General features: G+C 41.8%; 1 protein-coding gene across 3 annotated transcripts in view; it reads left to right on the forward strand.

Moving 5' to 3' along the window:
• The first annotated feature begins 930 nt into the window (after window positions 1-930).
• Window positions 931-23,859, forward strand: part of mylk4b (myosin light chain kinase family, member 4b) — a 69,524-nt gene continuing 46,595 nt past the window's right edge. For all 3 annotated transcript variants that reach the window (XM_036978539.1, XM_036978537.1, XM_036978538.1), the window contains exons 1-3: window positions 931-1,244; window positions 22,497-22,680; window positions 23,061-23,129. In XM_036978539.1, the coding sequence (XP_036834434.1) occupies window positions 1,180-1,244; window positions 22,497-22,680; window positions 23,061-23,129 (318 nt within the window). In that variant the 5' untranslated portion in view covers window positions 931-1,179. The remainder of the gene's footprint in view (window positions 1,245-22,496; window positions 22,681-23,060; window positions 23,130-23,859) is intronic.

Here is a 23,859-nt window from a genome sequence, read left to right on the forward strand (position 1 = left end):
ATTGGCTATTATTTTATATTTGTTTTCACTGGCTTCCCTTGCATTTAATGCTATGGGTGGCAACAATGTCATACTCTTTTTGACCAGACAGCATCAGATAGGCCAAGATGGGCTACACATACAGAGAGGTGCTGTTTCGTTCGCTCGGATGCTTTCTCAGGAGAGATACATTCAGCCTTTTGCGATTTGAAAGAAAATTATGAAACACAGACGAAAGATAAATAATTTGAATACACGCTACAGGATCTATATTCTTATATACATTTTTAAATGTTGATCCTCCCCTGTGGTCAGGCCTTTAAACCCCCATCATCTCTCTTCCTTATTTCAACCACTCTCCAGTTGTCAGCCCTCTCTTAACCTCATCTCCCTTACACCTCTCTTGCTGTCCCCCTCTCCCCTCCCCTTACTCCCAACCCCCTCTCCCCCATTCAGAGACTCATGGCGCTTCAGCATTCCAGGCATTCCATTTTAACAAGCCACATTCCCTGGAAGATCCCTCACTCCCATCTGTCCCTGTTGTCCCAGGAGTGAATGGAGGAGCAGAGAGATAGAGCCTCTTCTTATCTAGTTCATACCCCTCTTGCCTCTCCAGTCCCATCAATCCCTTCAACCCCTTCCCTTCTTTATATCTCCCCTGCCCCTCATGCCCCCTCCCTCCCTTTCCCCACCTCCTGATTCTGTACCCCCTCTACTCCCAATATCCCCCTCCCAGGACCTGCCCTTCATGCCCACTCCCTTCTTTGTACCCCTCCTCCTACTTTCCCCTCCCTTCCTTCTCTATACCAACACCTGCCCCTCTCCTCCTCCCTCCTAACCCATCCTCCCATTATATTACCCCTCCTCCTCTTCCTACCTCCAAGCCTCTTATCCAGTTATACCCCTCCTCCTTGTCCTCCTCCTCCTCACCCCCGCCATACTATAGACTGATGTCCTTCAGGGCCCCACTACAGAGCAGAGTGACTCTTACTCCAGCCTTGTACACTGAGCTATCTCACTGTACACACAGAGAGGAGAGAAGTGGACATCCATAACCTGGTCTGTCCCCCCAGAGCTCACCTGAACACAGAGGTATACACTATAGTGTGACTCTTACTTAGACATCACCACGACTACCACTCACGAAAGGAGAGAGGGACAGGTAAACAGACGGCTGGAGGAAAAAAAAGGACCAAATCGATGAGAGATATGGGTGGGAAGGAGAAGAAGACTGTAGGCATTACCAATGTGCCAAAATACCAGGGGTGAGTGTCACTATATCCAATTTGCTTTAACAAATGGGCTCAAATGAGACGTGGAGATTTCATTGTCTTGAAATGTACAGCTGTGAAAAAAGTGGGAAACTTTTGATAATGCAAAACAATGATGAAAACAATCCGACCTTTTGATACATTTGCATTCTGGTATGACATTAGATCAGAGCAAATTACAGTAGTTTTAACCTCTTGTTAGCCTTTTCTGTATATCTCTCTCTGTTATTCTACAGAGGTTCCGTGCAATCTCATGCGTGCACAATAACCATGCTGTGAATGTTAGCACCTCTTTCCCTTTGGTGTTGGTTGCATCCCATGCAAGGTGATAGCTAACAAGAAACACTGCACAAGAACACTCACAGTTTAGCTATCATACATTTAATGGTGCCCCATGAAACATTTTACAGATATTTTTTTAACTATTGGCATACAGGATAGCCCTTAGTGAAGGTTAACCTTGCTATGACCCCAAAAACATAATTTGCTTGCATGTGAAGTCATTATATTGTTAACATTTCAACTCGAAAATGAGAACCACCAGAAAATCATGAAGGCTCTTCTTTTTGTTATACTGTGTACACTGAAGGTAGCCAGCAAGCCACTCTGACAGGAAACAAACTTCAGAACTTAGGGTGGTACATTTTGTATTATTTGACCCATCCCTTGTTATCTATATCAAAGACTATATTGGGTATTAGTATATACACGTTAGGAAATTCACATTCAAGATGATATTCTATGAATATTTGATGCGAATCAGAATGATTTATCTGACAGTATTGAATCGTCATTGAATGAAACCTTTCATATTCAATAATACCAGATGCTGTATAGGCTACTTCTCAACCTCACGTTTTCACTTTATCAATGTAATTCCTTTACTGCAAATAATGAATGAGCAAATGAGTGGAATAACAACACTTACAACGCAGACTGTACAACATCAACAACAACACTTACAATGCAGACTGTACAACATCAACAACAACACTTACAATGCAGACTGTACAACATCAACAACAACACTTACAACGCAGACTGTACAACATCAACAACAACACTTACAATGCAGACTGTACAACATCAACAACAACACTTACAATGCAGACTGTACAACATCAACAACAACACTTACAATGCAGACTGTACAACATCAACAACAACAACACAACGCAGATTGTACAACATCAACAACAGCAACACTTACAATGCAGACTGTACAACATCAACAACAACAACACAACGCAGACTGTACAACATCAACAACAGCAACACTTACAATGCAGACTGTACAACATCAACAACAGCAACACTTACAATGCAGACTGTACAACATCAACAACAGCAACACTTACAATGCAGACTGTACAACATCAATAACAACAACACTTACAGCTGCTACAGTTTACATGTCCACACAGAGAGATTCATGTGCAGAGGTTTACACCAGGGAGATGTGAGATGTGACTTTCCACCGTGATTATTTTTGGTAATGCTGAAATGGGCGTACTAAAAGAAGGACTGTCTGCTTTGTTTTCTGCTGTTGAACGGAAAAGTACATTGGGTGGGACGAGGAGAGGGGTACAGTTACACTCTTCTGCAAGGTTGCTTGGCTGTCGCCGGTGTGAAGGATGGGGAAATAGTTTGTTTGTGTGTGTGTGTGTGTGTGTGTGTGTGTGTGTGTGTGTGTGTGTGTGTGTGTGAGTGTGTGTGTGTGTGTGTGTGTGTGTGTGTGTGTGAGAGAGAGAGAGAGACAGGCTGCTAAGAAGGATAGATTAATGGCCTACATAAAATATTCATAAAAATGAATTGCACACAGTCACAGCCACACACACACACACACACACACACACACACACACACACACACACACACACACACACACACACACACACACACACACACACAGTAAGCCTACAGAGCTGGGATTGGGTTCTGGAGGACTTGGTTGTTGTAATCGTATACACCCCCAGTCCAGACCTTCAGTAAGAGTAATGGCGATGACACTGTGATACTTTGACCATGGCGAATTCGGCTTTAGACACGATCAAAGCAGCGACGTGTGTGTGTGTGTGTGTGTGTGTGTGTGTGTGTGTGTGTGTGTGTGTGTATGGAATGTTGTTGGCTTGGATGGAGAAAATAATCCTGCTGATGGCTCATATATTATATTCTCTTTAATTACAATTAACTTAACAATAATTTGTTAGGTGGACTCTGTCATAGTGTCAGTTAGAGAGAGAGTGTCACACAATCACACATCTCCTCTTGGAGGACCTATAGTAATTAAAGAGAGGGAACAAACACCATCTACTTGACCTCATTGGGTATCTTTCTGGCAAACTTGTTGGTGTTTGGAGAGTGTGGTCAATTAGTACCAGGGAAGTTGGAGATCTACGTGTTGATCTCTGGCTAAAAGCCTTGGAGCTTTCAGTCAGATCTCCACATCTCTCTGGGCCAAAACTGCCTTCAAATACTATTTGAAATAATTTGAAATACTTTATATGTGGTTGATTGAGTTTACCTGTTGCATTGGAACCAATATAAAAGTCCTAAAAGTGCAAACCCATCCAGCTGGCACTCAAAACAGGCTAAGGCAAACCCCTTTAAAGTTTTTGAATTTCAAATACTATTTGAACCTAGGCTTGACCATGAGAGGTGGTTGCCATGCAACTTAACCTTGACTACAAAAACAACAACACTCAGACTGAGACTGTGTCAAAGTTTGCACCCTATTCCCTATATAGTGCACTACTTTTGACCAGGACCCATAGGGTACACACACACACACACACACACACACACACACACACACACACACACACACACACACACACACACACACACACACACACACACGCACACACACACACACACACACACACACAACCAGTCCGTCTCTCTTGCCTGAAGTTATGTGTTTGTCACTGGCTATGTTTATGTTTGCCTGTATCCCACTAGTATGTATCTGTATGTCCTTTCATGGTCATGTCAACTGGACTGGGTCAGTGACGTTCAGACATGACCCATTCTCTCACTCATTCATTCTGAATGACCTCAGAGCTTGGTTTAGTTGAGAGATTGTTTCCATGTAGAGCAGGGCTTTCAAACTCATTGTCTAGCTTTCATTTGGGTGATTAGTAGCGAGTCAAGAAACTGTATGAATACAGGTCCATTATCTTTTCTATACAGTTTCGATTTGGTTTAAGTTATTTTAAAGTACACTATATATACAAAAGTATGTGGACACCCCTTCAAATTAGTAGATTCGGCTATTTAAGCCACACCATTGCTGACAGGTGTATAATGTGAGGTTGCGTGATGAATCACGCTTCACAATCGAGCAGTCTGACAGACAAATCTGCGTTTGGCGGATGCCAGGAGAAAGCTATCTGCCCCAATGCATAGTAAAGTAATGTTTGGTGGAGTAGGAACAATGGTCTGGGGCTGTGTTTCATGGTTCGGGCTAGGCCCCTTAGTTCCAGTGAAGGGAAATCTTAACTGTACAGCATACAATGAGATTCTAGACGATTCTGTGCTTCCAACAGTTAAGGAAATGTTTTCTCCTGGATTTATTTACACTTGCCATAACAAAGGGGTTGAATACTTATTGACTAAAGACATTTCAGCGTTTCATTCATTTAATTAATTTCAAAATGTTTCTGAAAACATAATTACACTTTGACATTATGTGTGTAGGTCAGTATCCCAAAAATCTAAATGTAATACATTTTAAATTCAGGCTGTAACACAACAAAATGTGGAAAAAGTTAAGGGGTGTGAATATTTTCTAAAGGCCCTGTAGCTAGTGACGTCAGCCTCGCGTGCTTGCTGATCAACACATGCGCACACACAAACACACACATGCACAAACAAACAAAAGCACGCATGCAGACACACACACACACACACACACACACTCACAGTTATAGAGATCCACACACCATGGGGTCCTTTGACAGAGCCACGCTACTTAACCTTTGGGAAAGGCGTACCGCTAGCGCCCGACCTCGACAACATCCGGTGAAATTGCAGAGTGCGAAATTCAAAAACACAACATTCGTAATATTAAACACTCATGAAAATACAAGGGTTATACATCGGTTAAAAGCTTAACTTCTTGTTAATCCAGCCGTTTTGTCAGATTTCAAAAAGGCTTTACGGCGAAAGCATACCATGCGATTATCTGAGAACAGAGCCCCACGTAAAAAAGCATTTCCAACCAAGCAGATGCATCACGAAAGGTAGAAATAACGATAAAATAAATCACTTACCTTTGAAGATCTTTCTCTGTTTGCAATCCCAAGGGTCCCAGCTACATCACAAATGGTTGTTTTATTCGGTAAAGTCCTTCTTTATATCCCAAAAAAGTCAGTTTAGTTGGCGCGCTTTATTCAATAATCCACCTGTTTCCCCTTGTTCAAAATGCATACAAAATGAATCCCAAACATTACCAATAAACTTCGTCCAAACAAGTCAAACAACGTTTCTAATCAATCCTCAGGTACCCTAATATGTAAATAAACAATAAAATTTAAGATGGGGAATAGTATATTCATTACCGGAGATAAATAACCAAGTGCACGCCCTCACCAGAGCGTGCCAAACATTTGACAACTAAGCAGATGCATCACAAAAGTCAGAAATAGCTATAAAATAAATCATTTACCTTTGAAGATCTTTCTCTGTTTGCAATCCCAAGGGTCCCAGCTACATCACAAATTGTCGTTTTGTTCGATAAAGTCCTTCTTTATATCCCAAAAAGTCAGCTTAGTTGGCGCGCCTGACTCAGTAATCCACAGGTTTCCCTCGTTCAAAATGCATACAAATGAATCCTGTAAGTTACCATTAAACTTCTTCCAAACAAGTCAAACATTGATCCTAATCAATCCTCAGGTATCCTAATATGTAAATAAACTATACAATTTAAGATGGAGAATAGTATATTCATTACCGGAGATAAATAACGAAGTGCGCACCCTCACCGGAATGTGCTACAAACACTACAGCCAAAATGGGAGTCACTTACAAAAACTACAAACTCTAGCTAATTTTTCAAAAAACAAGCCTGAAACTCCTTCTAAAGACTGTTGACATCTAGTGAAAGCCCTAGGAACTGCAATCTGGGAGGTATTCCTTTTATATTCCCATTGCCAGCCATTGTAATCAGTGGTGAGCTGAAAAAAAAACAAATTCTAGATGGATTGTCCTTCGGTTTTCGCCTGCCATATCAGTTTTGTTATACATTCATTATTTTAACAGTTCTGGAAACTTTAGAGTGTTTTCTATCCAATACTACTAATTATATGTATATCCTAGCTTCTGGGCCTGAGTAACAGGCAGTTTACTTTGTGCACCTCATTCATCCAAACTTCCGAATACTGCCCCCTATCCTGAAGAAGTTTTAACGTTAAGTAATTGAGAATAACTGTGGATTTACATGGAGACAGGGAATGTGAATGAGTCAGTTCTACTCACACGCAAAGTGTGGACTAAACAGAAAAAAGTAATTTAATAGAATGTATTAGATTATGTCATTTGCTAAATGAGATTGTGATCCTGGAGGTTGGGTTTATTTTCCACTGATGCCTCACAAAGAACATGATGTCCTATTTGTTTCCTACAGGGTGGAGAGACAGTGGGAGGTGTTTTCAACAAGATTAAAGGGTATGATTGCCCATCTCAAGGACTCAATCGATTGAGAATAATGTCATTTAAAGGTCCCTAGTTGTTGTTTTGAGCAGTCAAGTCCCCAAGTCATGCTATAAATAAGAATTTGTTCTTAACTGACTTGCCTAGTTAAATAATGGCAACCAACACAACAGAGGAATTGATTATGTTTGGCATGGCAACCAACACAACAGAGAAACTGATTATGTTTAGCATGGCAAAGAAACACAACAGAGAAACTGATTATGTTTAGCATGGCAACCAACACAACAGAGAAACTGATTATGTTTAGCATGGCAACCAACACGACAGATGAATTGATTATGTTTGGCATGGCAAAGAAACACAACAGAGGAATTGATTATGTTTAGCATGGCAACCAACACAACAGAGGAATTGGCTATGTTTGGCATGGCAACCAACATGACAGAGGAATTGATTATGTTTAGCATGGCAACCAACACAACAGAGGAAATGATTATGTTTGGCATGGCAACCAACACGACAGAGGAATTGACTATGTTTGGCATGGCAACCAACACAACAGAGGAATTGGCTATGTTTGGCATGACAACCAACATGACAGAGGAATTGACTATGTTTGGCATGGCAACCAACTCAACAGAGGAATTGGCTATGTTTGGCATGGCAACCAACACAACAGAGGAATTGGCTATGTGTGGCATGGCAACCAACACAACAGAAGAATTGATTATGTTTAGCATGGCAACCAACACAACAGAGGAATTGGCTATGTTTGGCAAGGCAACCAACACAACAGAAGAATTGATTATGTTTAGCATGGCAACCAACACAACAGAGGAAATTATTATGTTTGGCATGGCAACCAACACGACAGAGGAATTGATTATGTTTAGCATGGCAACCAACACAACAGAGGAATTGATTATGTTTAGCATGGCAACCAACACAACAGAGGAATTGATTATGTTTAGCATGGCAACCAACACAACAGAGGAATTGACTATGTTTGGCATGGCAACCAACACAACAGAGGAATTGGCTATGTTTGGCATGGCAACCAACACAACAGAGGAATTGGCTATGTTTGGCATGGCAACCAACACAACAGAAGAATTGATTATGTTTAGCATGGCAACCAACACAACAGAGGAATTGGCTATGTTTGGCAAGGCAACCAACACAACAAAATAATTGATTATGTTTAGCATGGCAACCAACACAACAGAGGAAATGATTATGTTTGGCATGGCAACCAACACGACAGAGGAATTGATTATGTTTGGCATGGCAACCAACACAACAGAGGAATTTATTATGTTTAGCATGGCAACCAACACAACAGAGGAATTGATTATGTTTAGCATGGCAACCAACACAACAGAGGAATTGATTATGTTTAGCATGGCAACCAACACAACAGAGGAATTGGCTATGTTTGGCATGGCAACCAACATGACAGAGGATTTGGCTATGTTTGGCATGGCAACCAACACGACAGAGGAATTGGCTATGTTTGGCATGACAACCAACATGACAGAGGAATTGGCTATGTTTGGCATGGCAACCAACATGACAGAGGAATTGACTATGTTTGGCATGACAACCAACATGACAGAGGAATTGGCTATGTTTGGCATGGCAACCAACACAACAGAATAATTGATTATGTTTAGCATGGCAACCAACACAACAGAGGAAATGATTATGTTTGGCATGGCAACCAACACGACAGAGGAATTGATTATGTTTGGCATGGCAACCAACACAACAGAGGAATTGACTATGTTTAGCATGGCAACCAACACAACAGAGGAATTGATTATGTTTAGCATGGCAACCAACACAACAGAGGAATTGATTATGTTTGGCATGATAACCAACATGACAGAGGAATTGACTATGTTTGGCATGACAACCAACATGACAGAGGAATTGACTATGTTTGGCATGACAACCAACATGACAGAGGAATTGGCTATGTTTGGCATGGCAACCAACATGACAGAGGAATTGGCTAAAGCACAAACAGATTGGCAACTAAGCTAAACAACCTCAACGACTGGTGCCATTTGATGTCCTAGATTGCCTTGTCATGGACTGTTCACTCTGGGGAAATGCTGTGTCTCCATGCTGGATCCCACACCTGTTTCCCTCCGCTTTGTCTTAACCCACCCTGTCAGTGTCTTACCCCCTGTCCACCATTCCAGTCCCTGGTCCCTGGTCCCCGGTCCCCAAATGCAATTTAATAAGTCTGAGTCCCAAATGGTACACCGGCTATTCCCTATAGTGCAGAAGTTTTGACCAGGGCCCATAGGCTGCCATTTTGGACATTTTGGACTAAGTATTAAAAGCTTGGCTATTTCCAGGCCAGATCAACTACTCTTGTGTTCCACATCGCAAGAACAGCCTTCTTGACAGAAATCAAAGGCAACATACAGCATACAGTGCAGTAGTGTATGATAATTTCCTGATCATTAAATTCCACTTGTTAGCATTATAATCCTAATCACCATTTATTATGAGTATCACAATCCACACCTGAAACCCCCTGAAGACTTCTTCCAGTATAAAAAGATGGAAGGGAAATCTGATGCCGTGGGCTTGCATTGCGATATGTTTTGACGGACATGTCTGCTCTCATCACTGTACTCCTGTAGCACACTGCATTTCAGCTACGGAGGTTAAGCTATGCACAGAGCTTCATATCACCCTTCACACTATCTGTCTGTCTGTCTGTCGCTCCCTCTCTCACTCTTTCTCTCTTTCCCCTCTCTCTCGCTCTCTCTCTCTCCCCCTTTCTCTCTCCCTCTCTATCTCTCTAGCTCTCTCTCTCTCCCCCTTTCCCTCTCCCTCTCTCTTTCCCTCTCTCTCTCCCTCTTTTAAGTTCTCTCCCTCTCGCCCTCTCTCTACCTCCCTATCTCGCTCTCTCTCGTTTTCTCCCTCTCTCTCGCTCGCCCTCTTTCGCAGGTGCGCATGCACCATGCACACACGCATGCACGCACACACACGCTCACACACACATAGAAACACACACTTAAATGCACATACTCATGGACGTACAGAAATACACACCCTGTGTCTCTGTCTTTATGGTGTCTTTACGAGGTATGAGGCACACGCAGCTCTTCCTATCAGTTACATAGAGGGGATTATACAGTGGAAGACAGAGAGGACCTCTCCTGCTATCTGTGTTATGGACAGGGATAAGTAAGGGGCAGATTAGGAAAACACACACACAAACTGATGCATAGCTGAACCACACACGTAGCATGCACGCACACGCACACACATCATGAAACACAAACTACAGCATTGTCTCACACATTTCTATCCAAACACCAATCCTATCTTTAGCACTTTGTTACTGTCCCACACTCTACTAGACTACTGTTCACCACTCTACCAGATGACTGTACACCACTCTACCAGACTACTGTACCCCACTCTGCCAGACTACTGTACACCACTCTATCAGACTACTGTTCACCACTCTACCAGACTACTTACTGTTCACCACTCTACCAGACTACTGTACACCACTCTACTGTACACCGCTCTACCAGACTACTGTACACCACTCTACTGTACACCGCTCTACCAGACTACTGTACACCACTCTACTGTACACCGCTCTACCAGACTACTGTACACCACTCTACCAGACTACTGTACACCACTCTACCAGACTACTGTACACCACTCTACCAGACTACTGTACCCCACTCTGCCAGACTACTGTACACCACTCTATCAGACTACTGTTCACCACTCTACCAGATGACTGTACACCACTCTACCAGACTACTGTACCCCACTCTACCAGACTACTGTACACCACTCTATCAGACTACTTACTGTTCACCACTCTACCAGACTACTGTACACCACTCTACTAGACTACTATACACCACTCTACTGTACACCGCTCTACCAGACTACTGTACACCACTCTACTGTACACCGCTCTACCAGACTACTGTACACCACTCTACTGTACACCGCACTACCAGACTACTGTACACCACTCTACCAGACTACTGTACACCACTCTGCCAGACTACTGTACACCACTCTACCAGACTACTGTACACCACTCTACCAGACTACAGTACAGCCTGCTTGCCTTCCTTTAACAGCTAACCCCTCTGTCCGTAACTTTTGACTTCCCACCACTCTGCCTCTCTGATGCTCCAAAAATAACCCCATTTAAAGCGGGTGACCCTACACCCCCCATGGGGTGACTCTCCACCCCATGCCAGGAACACTGAGGTCCTAGATGTTCTCTGATGTCTGTTCAGGGCAGCCGTCGGCCCTGTAAATGAGGCATGCAAATGCTGCTATAAATTCTTCTTTAACCCCTAACCCCTCTATCCATAGCCTTTAACCCCTAACCCTTCTGTCCATAGCCTTTAACCCCTAACCCCTCTGTCCATAGCCTTTAACCCCTAACTGCTCTGTCCATAGCCTTTTACCCCTAACCCCTGTGTCTACAGCATTTAACCCCTAACCCCTCTGTCCGTATCCTTTAACCCCTAACCACTCTATCCATAACCTTTAACCCCTAACCCATCTGTCCATATCCTTTTACCCCTAACCCCTCTGTCCATAGCCTTTAACCCCTATACCCTTCTGTCCATAGCCTTTAACCCCTAACCCATCTATCCATAGCCTTTAACCCCTAACCCTTCTGTCAATAGCCTTTAACCCCTAACCCTTCTGTCCATAGCCTTAAACCCCTAACCCTTCTGTCCATAGCTTTTAACCCCTATACCCTTATGTCCATAGCCTTTAACCCCTAACCCTTCTGTCCATAGCCTTTAACCCCTAACCCCTCTGTCCATAGCCTTTAACCCCTAACTGCTCTGTCCATATCCTTTAACCCCTATACCCTTCTGTCCATAGCCTTTAACCCCTAACCCTTCTGTCCATATCCTTTAACCCCTATACCCTTCTGTCCATAGCCTTTAACCCCTAAACCTTCTGTCCATAGCCTTTAACCCCTAACCCTTCTGTCCATAGCCTTTAACCCCTAACCCTTCTGTCCATAGCCTTTAACCCCTAACCCCTCTATCCATAGCTTTTAACCCCTAACCCCTTTGTCCATTGCCTTTAACCCCTAACCCTTCTGTTCATAGCCTTTAACCCCTAACCCTTATGTCCATAGCCTTTAACCCCTAACCCCTCTATCCATAGCCTTTAACCCCTAACCCTTCTGTCCATAGCCTTTTACCCCTAACCCCTCTGTCCATAGCTTTTAACCCCTAACCCCTCTGTCCATAGCCTTTAACCCCTAACCCCTAACCCCTCTGTCCATAGCTTTTAACCCCTAACCCCTCTGTCCATAGCCTTTAACCCCTAACCCCTTTGTCCATTGCCTTTAACCCCTAACCCCTCTGTACATAGCCTTTAACCCCTAATCGCTCTGTCCATAGCCTTTTACCCCTAACCCCTCTGTCCATAGCCTTTAACCCCTAACCCCTCTGTCCATAGCCTTTTACCCCAAACCCCTGTGTCTATAGCATTTAACCCCTAACCCCTCTGTCCATAGTCTTTAACCCCTAACCCCTCTGTCCATAGTCTTTAACCCCTAACCCCTCTGTCCATAGCCTTAACCCCTAACCGCTCTGTCCATAGTCTTTAACCCCTAACCCCTCTCTCCATAGCCTTTAACCCCTAACCCCTCTGTCCATAGTCTTTAACCTCTAACCCCTCTGTCCATAGCCTTTAACCCCTAACCCCTCTGTCCATAGTCTTTAACCCCTAACCCCTCTGTCCATAGTCTTTACCCTCCCACCCCTCTGCCCCTCTGATGTCCCAATAAGGCATGAAAATGCTGCTTTTAATATACTATTAAAAACAGCCCCAAAAAAACAGACAGGCGGCTGGTCAGGGTTGTAGCCGGGTCACGTGTCAAGAGTTTAGTCGTGCTAGAAATGTCCGTAGTCGAGTTACTAGGGAGGGACTGACTGTTTGTGGTGTGCTAGTAGAGTTTCCTGGTGCTTTTGGGTTTTCTTTAAAAGGAGTAGTAGAAATGGTTTATGCATAAATCTGGTATTGAGACTCGCTTGAGAAAGATGACTTGGATAGAAGCTTCAAGTTATTAGAGCTTGTTCTTCAGTGAGAGCTGTCACTGTCTTGACTGCTGGTATGTTGATGGTTTCCTCTCCAGCAGTGTCTTCCTAGTCGTTTAGTTAAACCACAAACATTATCACCTCCTCGAAGGAATCCATTTCTTAATCATCATCTACATTCTGACACCTCAATTCCACTTCCTCTCCATACCCTCCTCTAGTAACTCATTCTGGTAACCTATTCTAGTAACTCATTCTGGTAACCTATTCTAGTAACTCATTCTGGTAACCTATTCTAGTAACTCATTCTGGTAACCTATTCTAGTAACTCATTCTGGTAACCTATTCCAGTAACTCATTCTGGTAACCTATTCTAGTAACTCATTCTGGTAACCTATTCTAGTAACTCATTCTGGTAACCTATTCTAGTAACTCATTCTGGTAACCTATTCTAGTAACCCATTCTGGTAACCTATTCTAGTAACTCATTCTGGTAACCTATTCTAGTAACTCATTCTGGTAACCTATTCTAGAAACTCATTCTGGTAACCTATTCTAGTAAACCATACTGGTAACCTATTCTAGTAACCCATTCTGGTAACCTATTCTAGTAACTCATTCTGGTAACCTATTCTAGTAACTCATTCTGGTAACCTATTCTAGTAACTCATTCTGGTAACCTATTCTAGTAACCCATTCTGGTAACCTATTCTAGTAACTCATTCTGGTAACCTATTCTGGTGACCTATTCTGGTAACTAATTCTGGTAACCTATTCTAGTAACTCATTCTGGTAATGTTATAACTTCTAACAGTGGTGAGTGGAGGAGTCAAGCGCAGAGAGCAGGTAATTCTGTTCGTGGATGTTTTATTCCATAGACTGTGGAGCCACGACATGCAAAACACCAGGGCGCATGAAACAACTTGTCCCAAAATACAACGGACTAAAACTGTCCGGAAAAATACTGATTACACTCATACACCAGATAACAGGAAAACAAGCCCGCACAAATACCCAGCGGGCCTAGTGCCCTTAAATAGCCTACAAACAAACACTAACTCAAAACAGGTGTACCCAATTAAACCCAATAAACAGAAACAAACGGAAAGGGAATCAATGGCAGCTAATAGGCCGGCGACGACGACCGCCGAGCGCCGCCCGAACAGGAAGAGGCACCATCTTCGGCGAGATTCGTGACAGGTAACCCATTCTGGTGACCTATTCTGGTAACTCATTCTGGTAACCTATTCTAGTAACCTTTCTGGTAACCTATTCTAGTAACTCATTCTGGTAACCTCTTCTAGTAACCCATTCTGGTAACCTATTCTAGTAACCCATTCTGGTGAGCTATTCTAGTAACCCATTCTGGTAACCTATTCTAGTAACCCATTCTGGTAACCTATTCTAGTAACTCATTCTGGTGACCTATTCTAGTAACTCATTCTGGTAACCTATTCTAGTAACCCATTCTGGTGACCTATTCTAGTAACCCATTCTGGTAACCTATTCTAGTAACCCATTCTGGTAACCTATTCTAGTAACCCATTCTGGTAACCTCTTCTAGTAACCCATTCTGGTGACCTATTCTAGTAACTCATTCTGGTAACCTATTCTAGTAACCCATTCTGGTGACCTATTCTGGTAACTCATTCTGGTAACCTATTCTAGTAACTCATTCTGGTAACCTATTCTAGTAACTCATTCTGGTAACCTATTCTAGTAACTCATTCTGGTAACCTATTCTGGTAACCCATTCTGGTAACCTATTCTAGTAACTCATTCTGGTGACCTATTCTGGTAACTCATTCTGGTAACCTATTCTAGTAACTCATTCTGGTAACCTATTCTAGTAACTCATTCTGGTAACCTATTCTAGTAACCCATTCTGGTAACCTATTCTAGTAACTCATTATGGTAACCTATTCTAGTAACCCATTCTGGTAACCTATTCTAGTAACCCATTCTGGTGACCTATTCTAGTAACCCATTCTGGTAACCTATTCTAGTAACTCATTCTGGGAACCTATTCTAGTAACCCATTCTGGTAACCTCTTCTAGTAACCCATTCTGGTAACCTATTCTAGTAACCCATTCTGGTAACCTATTCTAGTAACTCATTCTGGTAACCTATTCTAGTAACTCATTCTGGTAACCTATTCTAGTAACCCATTCTGGTGACCTATTCTAGTAACTCATTCTGGTAACCTATTCTAGTAACTCATTCTGGTAACCTATTCTAGTAACTCATTCTGGTAACCTATTCTAGTAACTCATTCTGGTAACCTATTCTAGTAACCCATTCTGGTAACCTATTCTAGTAACTCATTCTGGTGACCTATTCTGGTAACTCATTCTGGTAACCTATTCTAGTAACTCATTCTGGTAACCTATTCTAGTAACTCATTCTGGTAACCTATTCTAGTAACCCATTCTGGTAACCTATTCTAGTAACTCATTCTGGTAACCTATTCTAGTAACCCATTCTGGTAACCTATTCTAGTAACCCATTCTGGGAACCTATTCTAGTAACCCATTCTGGTAACCTATTCTAGTAACTCATTCTGGGAACCTATTCTAGTAACCCATTCTGGGAACCTATTCTAGTAACTCATTCTGGTAACCTATTCTAGTAACTCATTCTGGTAACCTATTCTAGTAACCCATTCTGGTAACCTATTCTAGTAACCCATTCTGGGAACCTATTCTAGTAACCCATTCTGGTAACCTATTCTAGTAACTCATTCTGGGAACCTATTCTAGTAACCCATTCTGGGAACCTATTCTAGTAACCCATTCTGGGAACCTATTCTAGTAACCCATTCTGGGAACCTATTCTAGTAACTCATTCTGGTAACTTATTCTGGTGACCTATTCTGGTAACACTCCAACATATTCACGAAAGACAGGTTGGTTGTTTAGCAACAAAACCGATGGTGCACAACTTTGGGGCAAAAGACACAGGGTTGTAAACTATATTTAGTCTCCAAATGTTTATTGAAAACATAAATACATTTGCACAATGAGCACTTGTTGTCTCTGAAATACATTGTTACAGTTGGTTAGCCAGTTAATGTATTTTAGCCATATTAGCATAGACGTGACATCAGTCAAAACACCTCAAAACAAGACATGGTTTCAAGAACAAGATAAACTAGCTGAAACAAGCCACCTATGATTCCCCACACGGCAGCTTCTTGTTGCTAACTATCTGATCATTCAGAATCATAACAACACAACACTCTGCGATGCACGCACATCATTTTTGTGATGTTGTCAGGCAACCCGTCTATAGAGACAAAGAGGTGATACTAAGAGATAGGGACTTATCTCCATTAGGCTAAACATCTCCTAAATGATTCAAAGCTGAGACTTTTGCGTTGAATCCTCATGTATGTCAACGGGAGAGTTGTGCTCATCTTTGGTGGAAAACTGTTCCCACTAACCATTGTCCAATGTTTCTAACATGATTTGGTTAAGTCTCTTAAGGCTTTTGTTTTAATATTTGTGTTCTGTAATGTAGACATAGAAGTTGCTTTGAATGTTGTAAAATAAACTGTGTGTGGCACAGGACAGAAATAGAGAGGAAGAACAGGTGTGTTTCTGCCTGACAGGCTGTGTGGTTTCAACACTGCTGACTGAGGGTGAAATACAACACTGATAAATAGTCCCTTTGATTCTGAGGAAGAAGAAAGAGGACCTTGAGGGGAGTGGGATGGGAGGAAGGCAGCAGTCTGCGGGACTAACCTGAATTTGCAGACCACTTGCCCTTGCCGACGTCTGTAAAACCCGTTTCACACTAATGAGCTGAGCCGAGCCAAGCCCTGGTCTACTTACGAATCCATCATTTGACAGAAATATGCTGGTAAGGACAGTGTGAAAACATAATATCCACAGCAGTATAATGTGGTTTGGGTCGGCACAATACTAACCTGAGCCTGTTGACCACTTGCTGATCTGGCGATATACAGAAGTGTCAAATTTCACACTCATATACAGTGCCTTGCGAAAGTATTCGGCCCCCTTGAACTTTGCGACCTTTTGCCACATTTCAGGCTTCAAACATAAAGATATAAAACTGTATTTTTTTGTGAAGAATCAACAACAAATGGGACACAATGATGAAGTGGAACGACATTTATTGGATATTTCAAACTTTTTTAACAAATCAAAAACTGAAAAATTGGGCGTGCAAAATTATTCAGCCCCTTTACTTTCAGTGCAGCAAACTCTCTCCAGAAGTTCAGTGAGGATCTCTGAATGATCCAATGTTGACCTAAATGACTAATGATGATAAATACAATCCACCTGTGTGTAATCAAGTCTCCGTATAAATGCACCTGCACTGTGATAGTCTCAGAGGTCTGTTAAAAGCGCAGAGAGCATCATGAAGAACAAGGAACACACCAGGCAGGTCCGAGATACTGTTGTGAAGAAGTTTAAAGCCGGATTTGGATACAAAAAGATTTCCCAAGCTTTAAACATCCCAAGGAGCACTGTGCAAGCGATAATATTGAAATGGAAGGAGTATCAGACCACTGCAAATCTACCAAGACCTGGCCGTCCCTCTAAACTTTCAGCTCATACAAGGAGAAGACTGATCAGAGATGCAGCCAAGAGGCCCATGATCACGCTGGATGAACTGCAGAGATCTACAGCTGAGGTGGGAGACTATGTCCATAGGACAACAATCAGTTGTATATTGCACAAATCTGGCCTTTATGGAAGAGTGGCAAGAAAGCCATTTCTTAAATATATCCATAAAAAGTGTTGTTTAAAGTTTGCCACAAGCCACCTGGGAGACACACCAAACATGTGGAAGAAGGTGCTCTGGTCAGATGAAACCAAAATGGAACTTTTTGGCAACAATGCAAAACGTTATGTTTGGCGTAAAAGCAACACAGCTGAACACACCATCCCCACTGTCAAACATGGTGGTGGCAGCATCATGGTTTGGGCCTGCTTTTCTTCAGCAGGGACAGGGAAGATGGTTAAAATTGATGGGAAGATGGATGGAGCCAAATACAGGACCATTCTGGAAGAAAACCTGATGGAGTCTGCAAAAGACCTGAGACTGGGACGGAGATTTGTCTTCCAACAAGACAATGATCCAAAACATAAAGCAAAATATACAATGGAATGGTTAAAAAATAAACATATTCAGGTGCTAGAATGGCCAAGTCAAAGTCCAGACCTGAACCCAATTGACAATCTGTGGAAAGAACTGAAAACTGCTGTTCACAAATGCTCTCCATCCAACCTCACTGAGCTCGAGCTGTTTTGCAAGGAGAAATGGGAAAAAATGTCAGTCTCTCGATGTGCAAAACTGATAGAGACATACCCCAAGCGACTTATTCGCAGCAAAAGGTGGCGCTACAAAGTATTAATTTAAGGGGGCTGAATAATTTTTGCACGCCCAATTTTTCAGTTTTTGATTTGTTAAAAAAGTTTGAAATATCCAATAAATGTCGTTCCACTTCATGATTGTGTCCCACTTGTTGTTGATTCTTCACAAAAAAATACAGTTTTAAATCTTTTTGTTTGAAGCCTGAAATGTGGCAAAAGGGTCGCAAAGTTCAAGGGGGCCGAATACTTTCGCAAGGCACTGTAGTTGCTTAAAAAATAATTTAAGGATCACTAATTGTTGTTTGGAACACCCAAAAGGAGTTGTCATCATGTCATATTATACACTTGTTGCGATGACCTCTGTAATTGTTAGGCTTGGGAACCTCATTGCCACTATGCAGATAAATATATCAGCAGTCACTAGCTGTCCTTGGGGATCAGCAGGTAAAAAGCTAGGCCTGCTGTCGCCGCATGGGCTGTCAGTATAGATGCCTGCTTTGTACCATCACTCAACAGAGTTAGATTGTAAAACCGTCCCATTGGAATGGCGGATTAGCGAGATTAGCGAGAGAGATTGAGAGTAAGATCTTTACAGCTACCAGTATTTCAAAGCACTGCCATCATTCTCAGATATAGACAGCTTCAATGGAGCTGGAATCTGATGATTGAATGATACTGTATTAGGACCTGTAGATGTGTAATTTATATTATTTGTTTTGTAATATATTATTTTACATTATTATTAGAATTCTTTACAATAAAAAAACATACATAGACAAAAAATAATAGACAACTTAACATTTACACACATTTCCACAAACATTAATGATGTCACACTTGCTCAGACCCACATGTTCCCACTGTATCCACACTGTCATGTGTGCTCCCTCTCCGGCCTCTAGGTCACCAGGCTGCTCATTATGGCGCACACCTGTCACCATCGTTATGCGCACATCAGACTCACCTGGACTCCATCACTTCCCTGATTACCTTCCCTATATATGTCACTCCCTTTGGTTCCTTCCCCAGGCGTCATTGTTTTTGTTTCAGTTACATGTCTGTTTTTTTCCCAATATGTAAATAAAGCATTTGATTCTTCCATTCTCTTAATGTTGGAGTTTCATTTGACTTCCATTATTTAAGTAAGAGCTTCTTCCGTATAAGTGACAAAAAGAGAATTGTCCAACCCATTGTGTATCTCACCACACCTCAATATGCCATGTCTTGAATATGCAGATGGATTAAAAGTAAACGTACATTGTAAATCTTCTGATTATAGATTATAAGTTATTTATTTTTTCTTCAGTTTTTTCCGTGTTCATTTTATACCCTTGAGATTTTAGAGTATTCAATACATAATGTTTTTTACAAGGGGTGCATTGACTTTTTTATTTTAGTCAGGTATATCAGAAGATTGTCGGCAAATACGTTTTGTTTATATTCATGTTTACCAATACTGACACCTCTTAAGTTTGGGTCTGGTCTAAATCTTTCTGCAAGTGGTTCAATTGCCAGTGCAAACAGGAGACATCCCTGCCTTGTGTCCCTATCTAAAGTGTTTTAACAGATAAAGTATTATTAGTGTATATTTTTGCTTTAGGATATTTATATAATATCTTTTTAAATGTATTATTTCAGCTGGAAAGTTGAATGCTTCCAACGTTTTTAATGGGAAAGGCCACTTTGTCCCAGAATATAAAATAAAATTCTATGGGAAAGCTGTCCATCCCTGGTGCTTTTCTCCGTGTGACTATTTGAACAGTGTCTAATATACATTTTCTTTCTATTTTTTGTGATACATTTTTATCTAATGATAGTTTCTTCAGGGTTATTGAGTCTAAAAAGGCTGTAGTATCAGTCCAACTATTATTTAATTGTTTTTATAGATTTTCATAGAAGCTTTAAAAAATGTATTAATAGCATCGTTGTTTCTAATTAGAGCATTTGTATCCGTATCTTTTAAAATTATAACTAGTTTGGCGTGTATTCATTTTGTCAGGGCTGCGAGGTGTTTGCCAGGTTTATTTGCCATTATATCATCATGCTTTATTTTAGTTTAAGCTGTAGTTATTGGCACTCTTCAAAAGTACAAGATCATATTACTATATCAGTTCAGAAATGTTTGTTTCTTCATTACCTTGTAAAAATTTGTTTATGGGTTGTTTAATTTGAACTTCTAACTCAGATTTAATTTTTGCCGAGTAAAAGCATCCCAAATTATGTGGTGGCTACATTTGTAATGGTAAAAGTTTTTTCTGTTGGTGTAAATAAGCATGGATTTTAGAAACCAGTATACAGTATTGTTAAGTGCATAAAAAAGTAGTTAATTCTTGAATAGCTTTTCTTACTTTGATTTATTTATTTTTTAGTGGTATCCAGTTGTTAGTAGTTATTGTCTTATCGCTGCAACTCCCGTACAGACTCAGAGAGGCAAAGGTCGAGAGCCATGTGTCCTCCGAAACACAACACAAGCCAAGCCAAGCCAAGCCAAGCTTCTTGACACAGAACGCATCCAACCTGGAAGCCAGCCGCACCGATGTGTTGGAGGAAACACTGTACACCTAGCGACCTGGTCAGCGTGCACTGTTGAGACAAGTATATCCCTACCGGCCAAGCCCTCCCTAACCCAATTGTGCACCGCCCCATGGGCCTCCTGGTCACGGCTGGCTGCGACAGAGCCTGGGCTCGAACCCAGAGTCGCTGGTGGAACAGCTAGCGCTGCGATGCATCGCCTTAGACCACAGCGGCACCCGGGAGGCCCTTTAGTCTTTTATAGTTGGGAATAATAATCTCCAGCTGTCCTGGAAAATATTTGTAGAGATGAACATTTCCAGCCTTTTTGGAGGGGGTCCCTTTTTTTATTGCTGTGTCTCTAACTTGCTGAATGCTTGATTTAGGTCACCGACTAAAATAATACTTCCTGTCTGGGGTTGATCTAATATAGCTTAAGTTCTATCTAAAATAAAAGCAGGTTTGTCTCTGGGGGGATATACAATGAAATCAATGTGTATTTGCAAAATGAGAAAACGTCCTTCTTGGTCCCTGTGCTGGGATATAAGGGGAAAGGGTGTATTCTTATTTATCAGGATGACTTAACCTCTGCTGTTACTACAGTAGGTGCCAGCATTTTTATGACTCTCCAAATCTTACTTTTTCAATTTTTTGAAGTGCAGCTCTTGCAGGAAAATCACATCTGCCGATAATCTCATGTAATGTTTTTGTAGCCATCATGACGGCACCGACCACCACTCTTCTCCACCTAGCAGACAGGTCCTGTATGAAATAAAAGGACTGGCCTTGGATTTGGATCTCCTTTCCCCCCTGTGCCTTCATAATGTTGACTTTGATCTGATAGTTCCACAGTTTGAAGATTACCATGCAAGGGTATTTAGCATTCTTCTGTTTCATGGCGATTCTATGGCATCGTTCCAGATCCTCTGGTGACATACCCACGTCAAGTTCTTCTGATATCAGTTTGACCACGTAGCTGGAAAGATCTCCTTTTTCCTCATCTTCCAGTGAGGACAATATTCTCATGTTGTTTTGTCTCATTCTGTTTTCTTGCTGGTCCAATTCATCTTCTAAAGTTTGCAACTTTGTTTACAAAATGCTCATTTTGTTGTCTTGTTCGTTCATGCACAAGCCTTGTTTGTGCATGTCTGACACGATAGCGAATGTACTTCTTTAACAACAGATTGTAGCAGTTAGTTTTGGTGAGGTGAGCATTGAGATCATTTTAGCTTTGTTTTCCTGGATATCCTTTAGCTGTTCATTACTCTCGTTTGGGTCTCCAAGTTGCTCCTTGTCTTTTCCTCTGGGGGAAGCCATGGCTTGTTGGATTTGTGTCGCCGCGCCACTTTACCAACTGTTGGTTCACTGTTGTACATAACTGAACCCTCGATCTCTCCCATTTGCTTTGGGAAATTTTTATTTTTTTATTTTAGAGACTTAATTTCATCTTTGTTTTCTGGTTTCTACATATAACCAGTTTTGTCGGTACAAACGGAGCTACTCACAGCCCATGTGTCCTATCGGTACACACATGTGCCACTCTTCTCTTAGATGTGCAATTCAATATTATATGGGAGAGACATATTTCCTCTCATGGGCAATACAATATTCTTCTATTCTATTCCAAACTGATCTAATTTTGTTTGTTTGTACGTTGTGGGTGTAGGTCAGACAAGAAGCCTTCCCCATGCTGTGAAGGCCGTAGCAGTGAGTCAGCCCCAGGAAGCAGAAAGCAGAATGGCAAAGTCCATCAGACCCGCTTGCCGTTCTTCAGACACCTGGAGAAGGTGGAGACCATGAGGAGCTTCTGGGAGCTCAAACACGTGGAGCAGGAGGGAGAACGACAACAGGTTGGGCCAGCACCGCAAATACTCACATATTTGTTCCCATCAATCTTCTTATCTCTTATCTGTACACTCATTCATACCTTAACCCTCGACAAGTAGGGTCATTACCCCCATCCTCACCTTTAACCGAACAGGTAGGGCTATTACCACCGATCCTCGCCTACACCCCCTCCAACAGTGGAGTCTGCACCCAAAACCTTCACCTATACCCCTCATTCTCTTACCCCCTAAATGTATAATCTTTGCCCCCCAACCCTCATTCATAACATAAACATAACACCTTTAACTTAACCCCTCATTATCTCACCTTTCAGGCTACCCCCAATCCTCACCGTTTACCCTCTTCATCCTCTCACCTGTACCTCTCATCCTCTCACATTTAGGGTAGCCCCTGCCCTCAGCTATTGCCCCTCATCCTCAAGCAAGTGGAGAAGAAAGGAGACCATCAACAGGTAGGACCATTACCCCTCTCTTTACACCATCATTGTCAAGTGTGAACCTAATTAAGAATTTAATTGTACTGTGTACCTTGTGTATCCTGTGCATACAGGGCTCTAAAGTGCGACCAATTGCAATGAAATATTTTGCTGTGCAACCAGGAGTTTTATTTTGGGAGCACTGTGTCTCCCAGATAATATTTTTTGTAATGATGAGGCTTCACTGTACCTTTGTTTCCAAGTGCCCTAGATAAACAAGGGGGTGCAGATTCGTTAGCATTATGGCTGCACAATTACTACAGTGAAAACGGCTTACTTATAGCCCAACCAGGTCAAAAGTTCTGACCGGGACCGCATTTTATTTTCATAAACCATGCCTTGGGCATTCTAAAAGTACTCGCGCGTCGACCTTTCTTTACACGTTGTTGAGTCACGTTGCCCCATCGGCTAGCTAGCTAACGACGTGTTAACTTTACCAGTATATTAAAACATTTGGGGGCGCAGAAATAAAAGGGAAAGGGAGAGCTTCTTCTTCAGGAGATCAATGACTATGACTCTGATAAAATAAAGGTTAAATCAAAAAAGATAATGGCAAATGAATGAGTGACATATCTACAAGTAGTCATCACAAACCTGACGTTTTTAAAGAGATAGTGTACAATGTTCAATGTAATGCATCTCAATCAGAAAATAGAGCATTTACACAATATAGAAACCTAATATTCCAAAAATTACTTTGTAATTT

This window comes from Oncorhynchus mykiss, chromosome 5, assembly GCF_013265735.2.
Source record: "Oncorhynchus mykiss isolate Arlee chromosome 5, USDA_OmykA_1.1, whole genome shotgun sequence".
NCBI classification, from domain to species: Eukaryota; Metazoa; Chordata; class Actinopteri; order Salmoniformes; family Salmonidae; genus Oncorhynchus; species Oncorhynchus mykiss.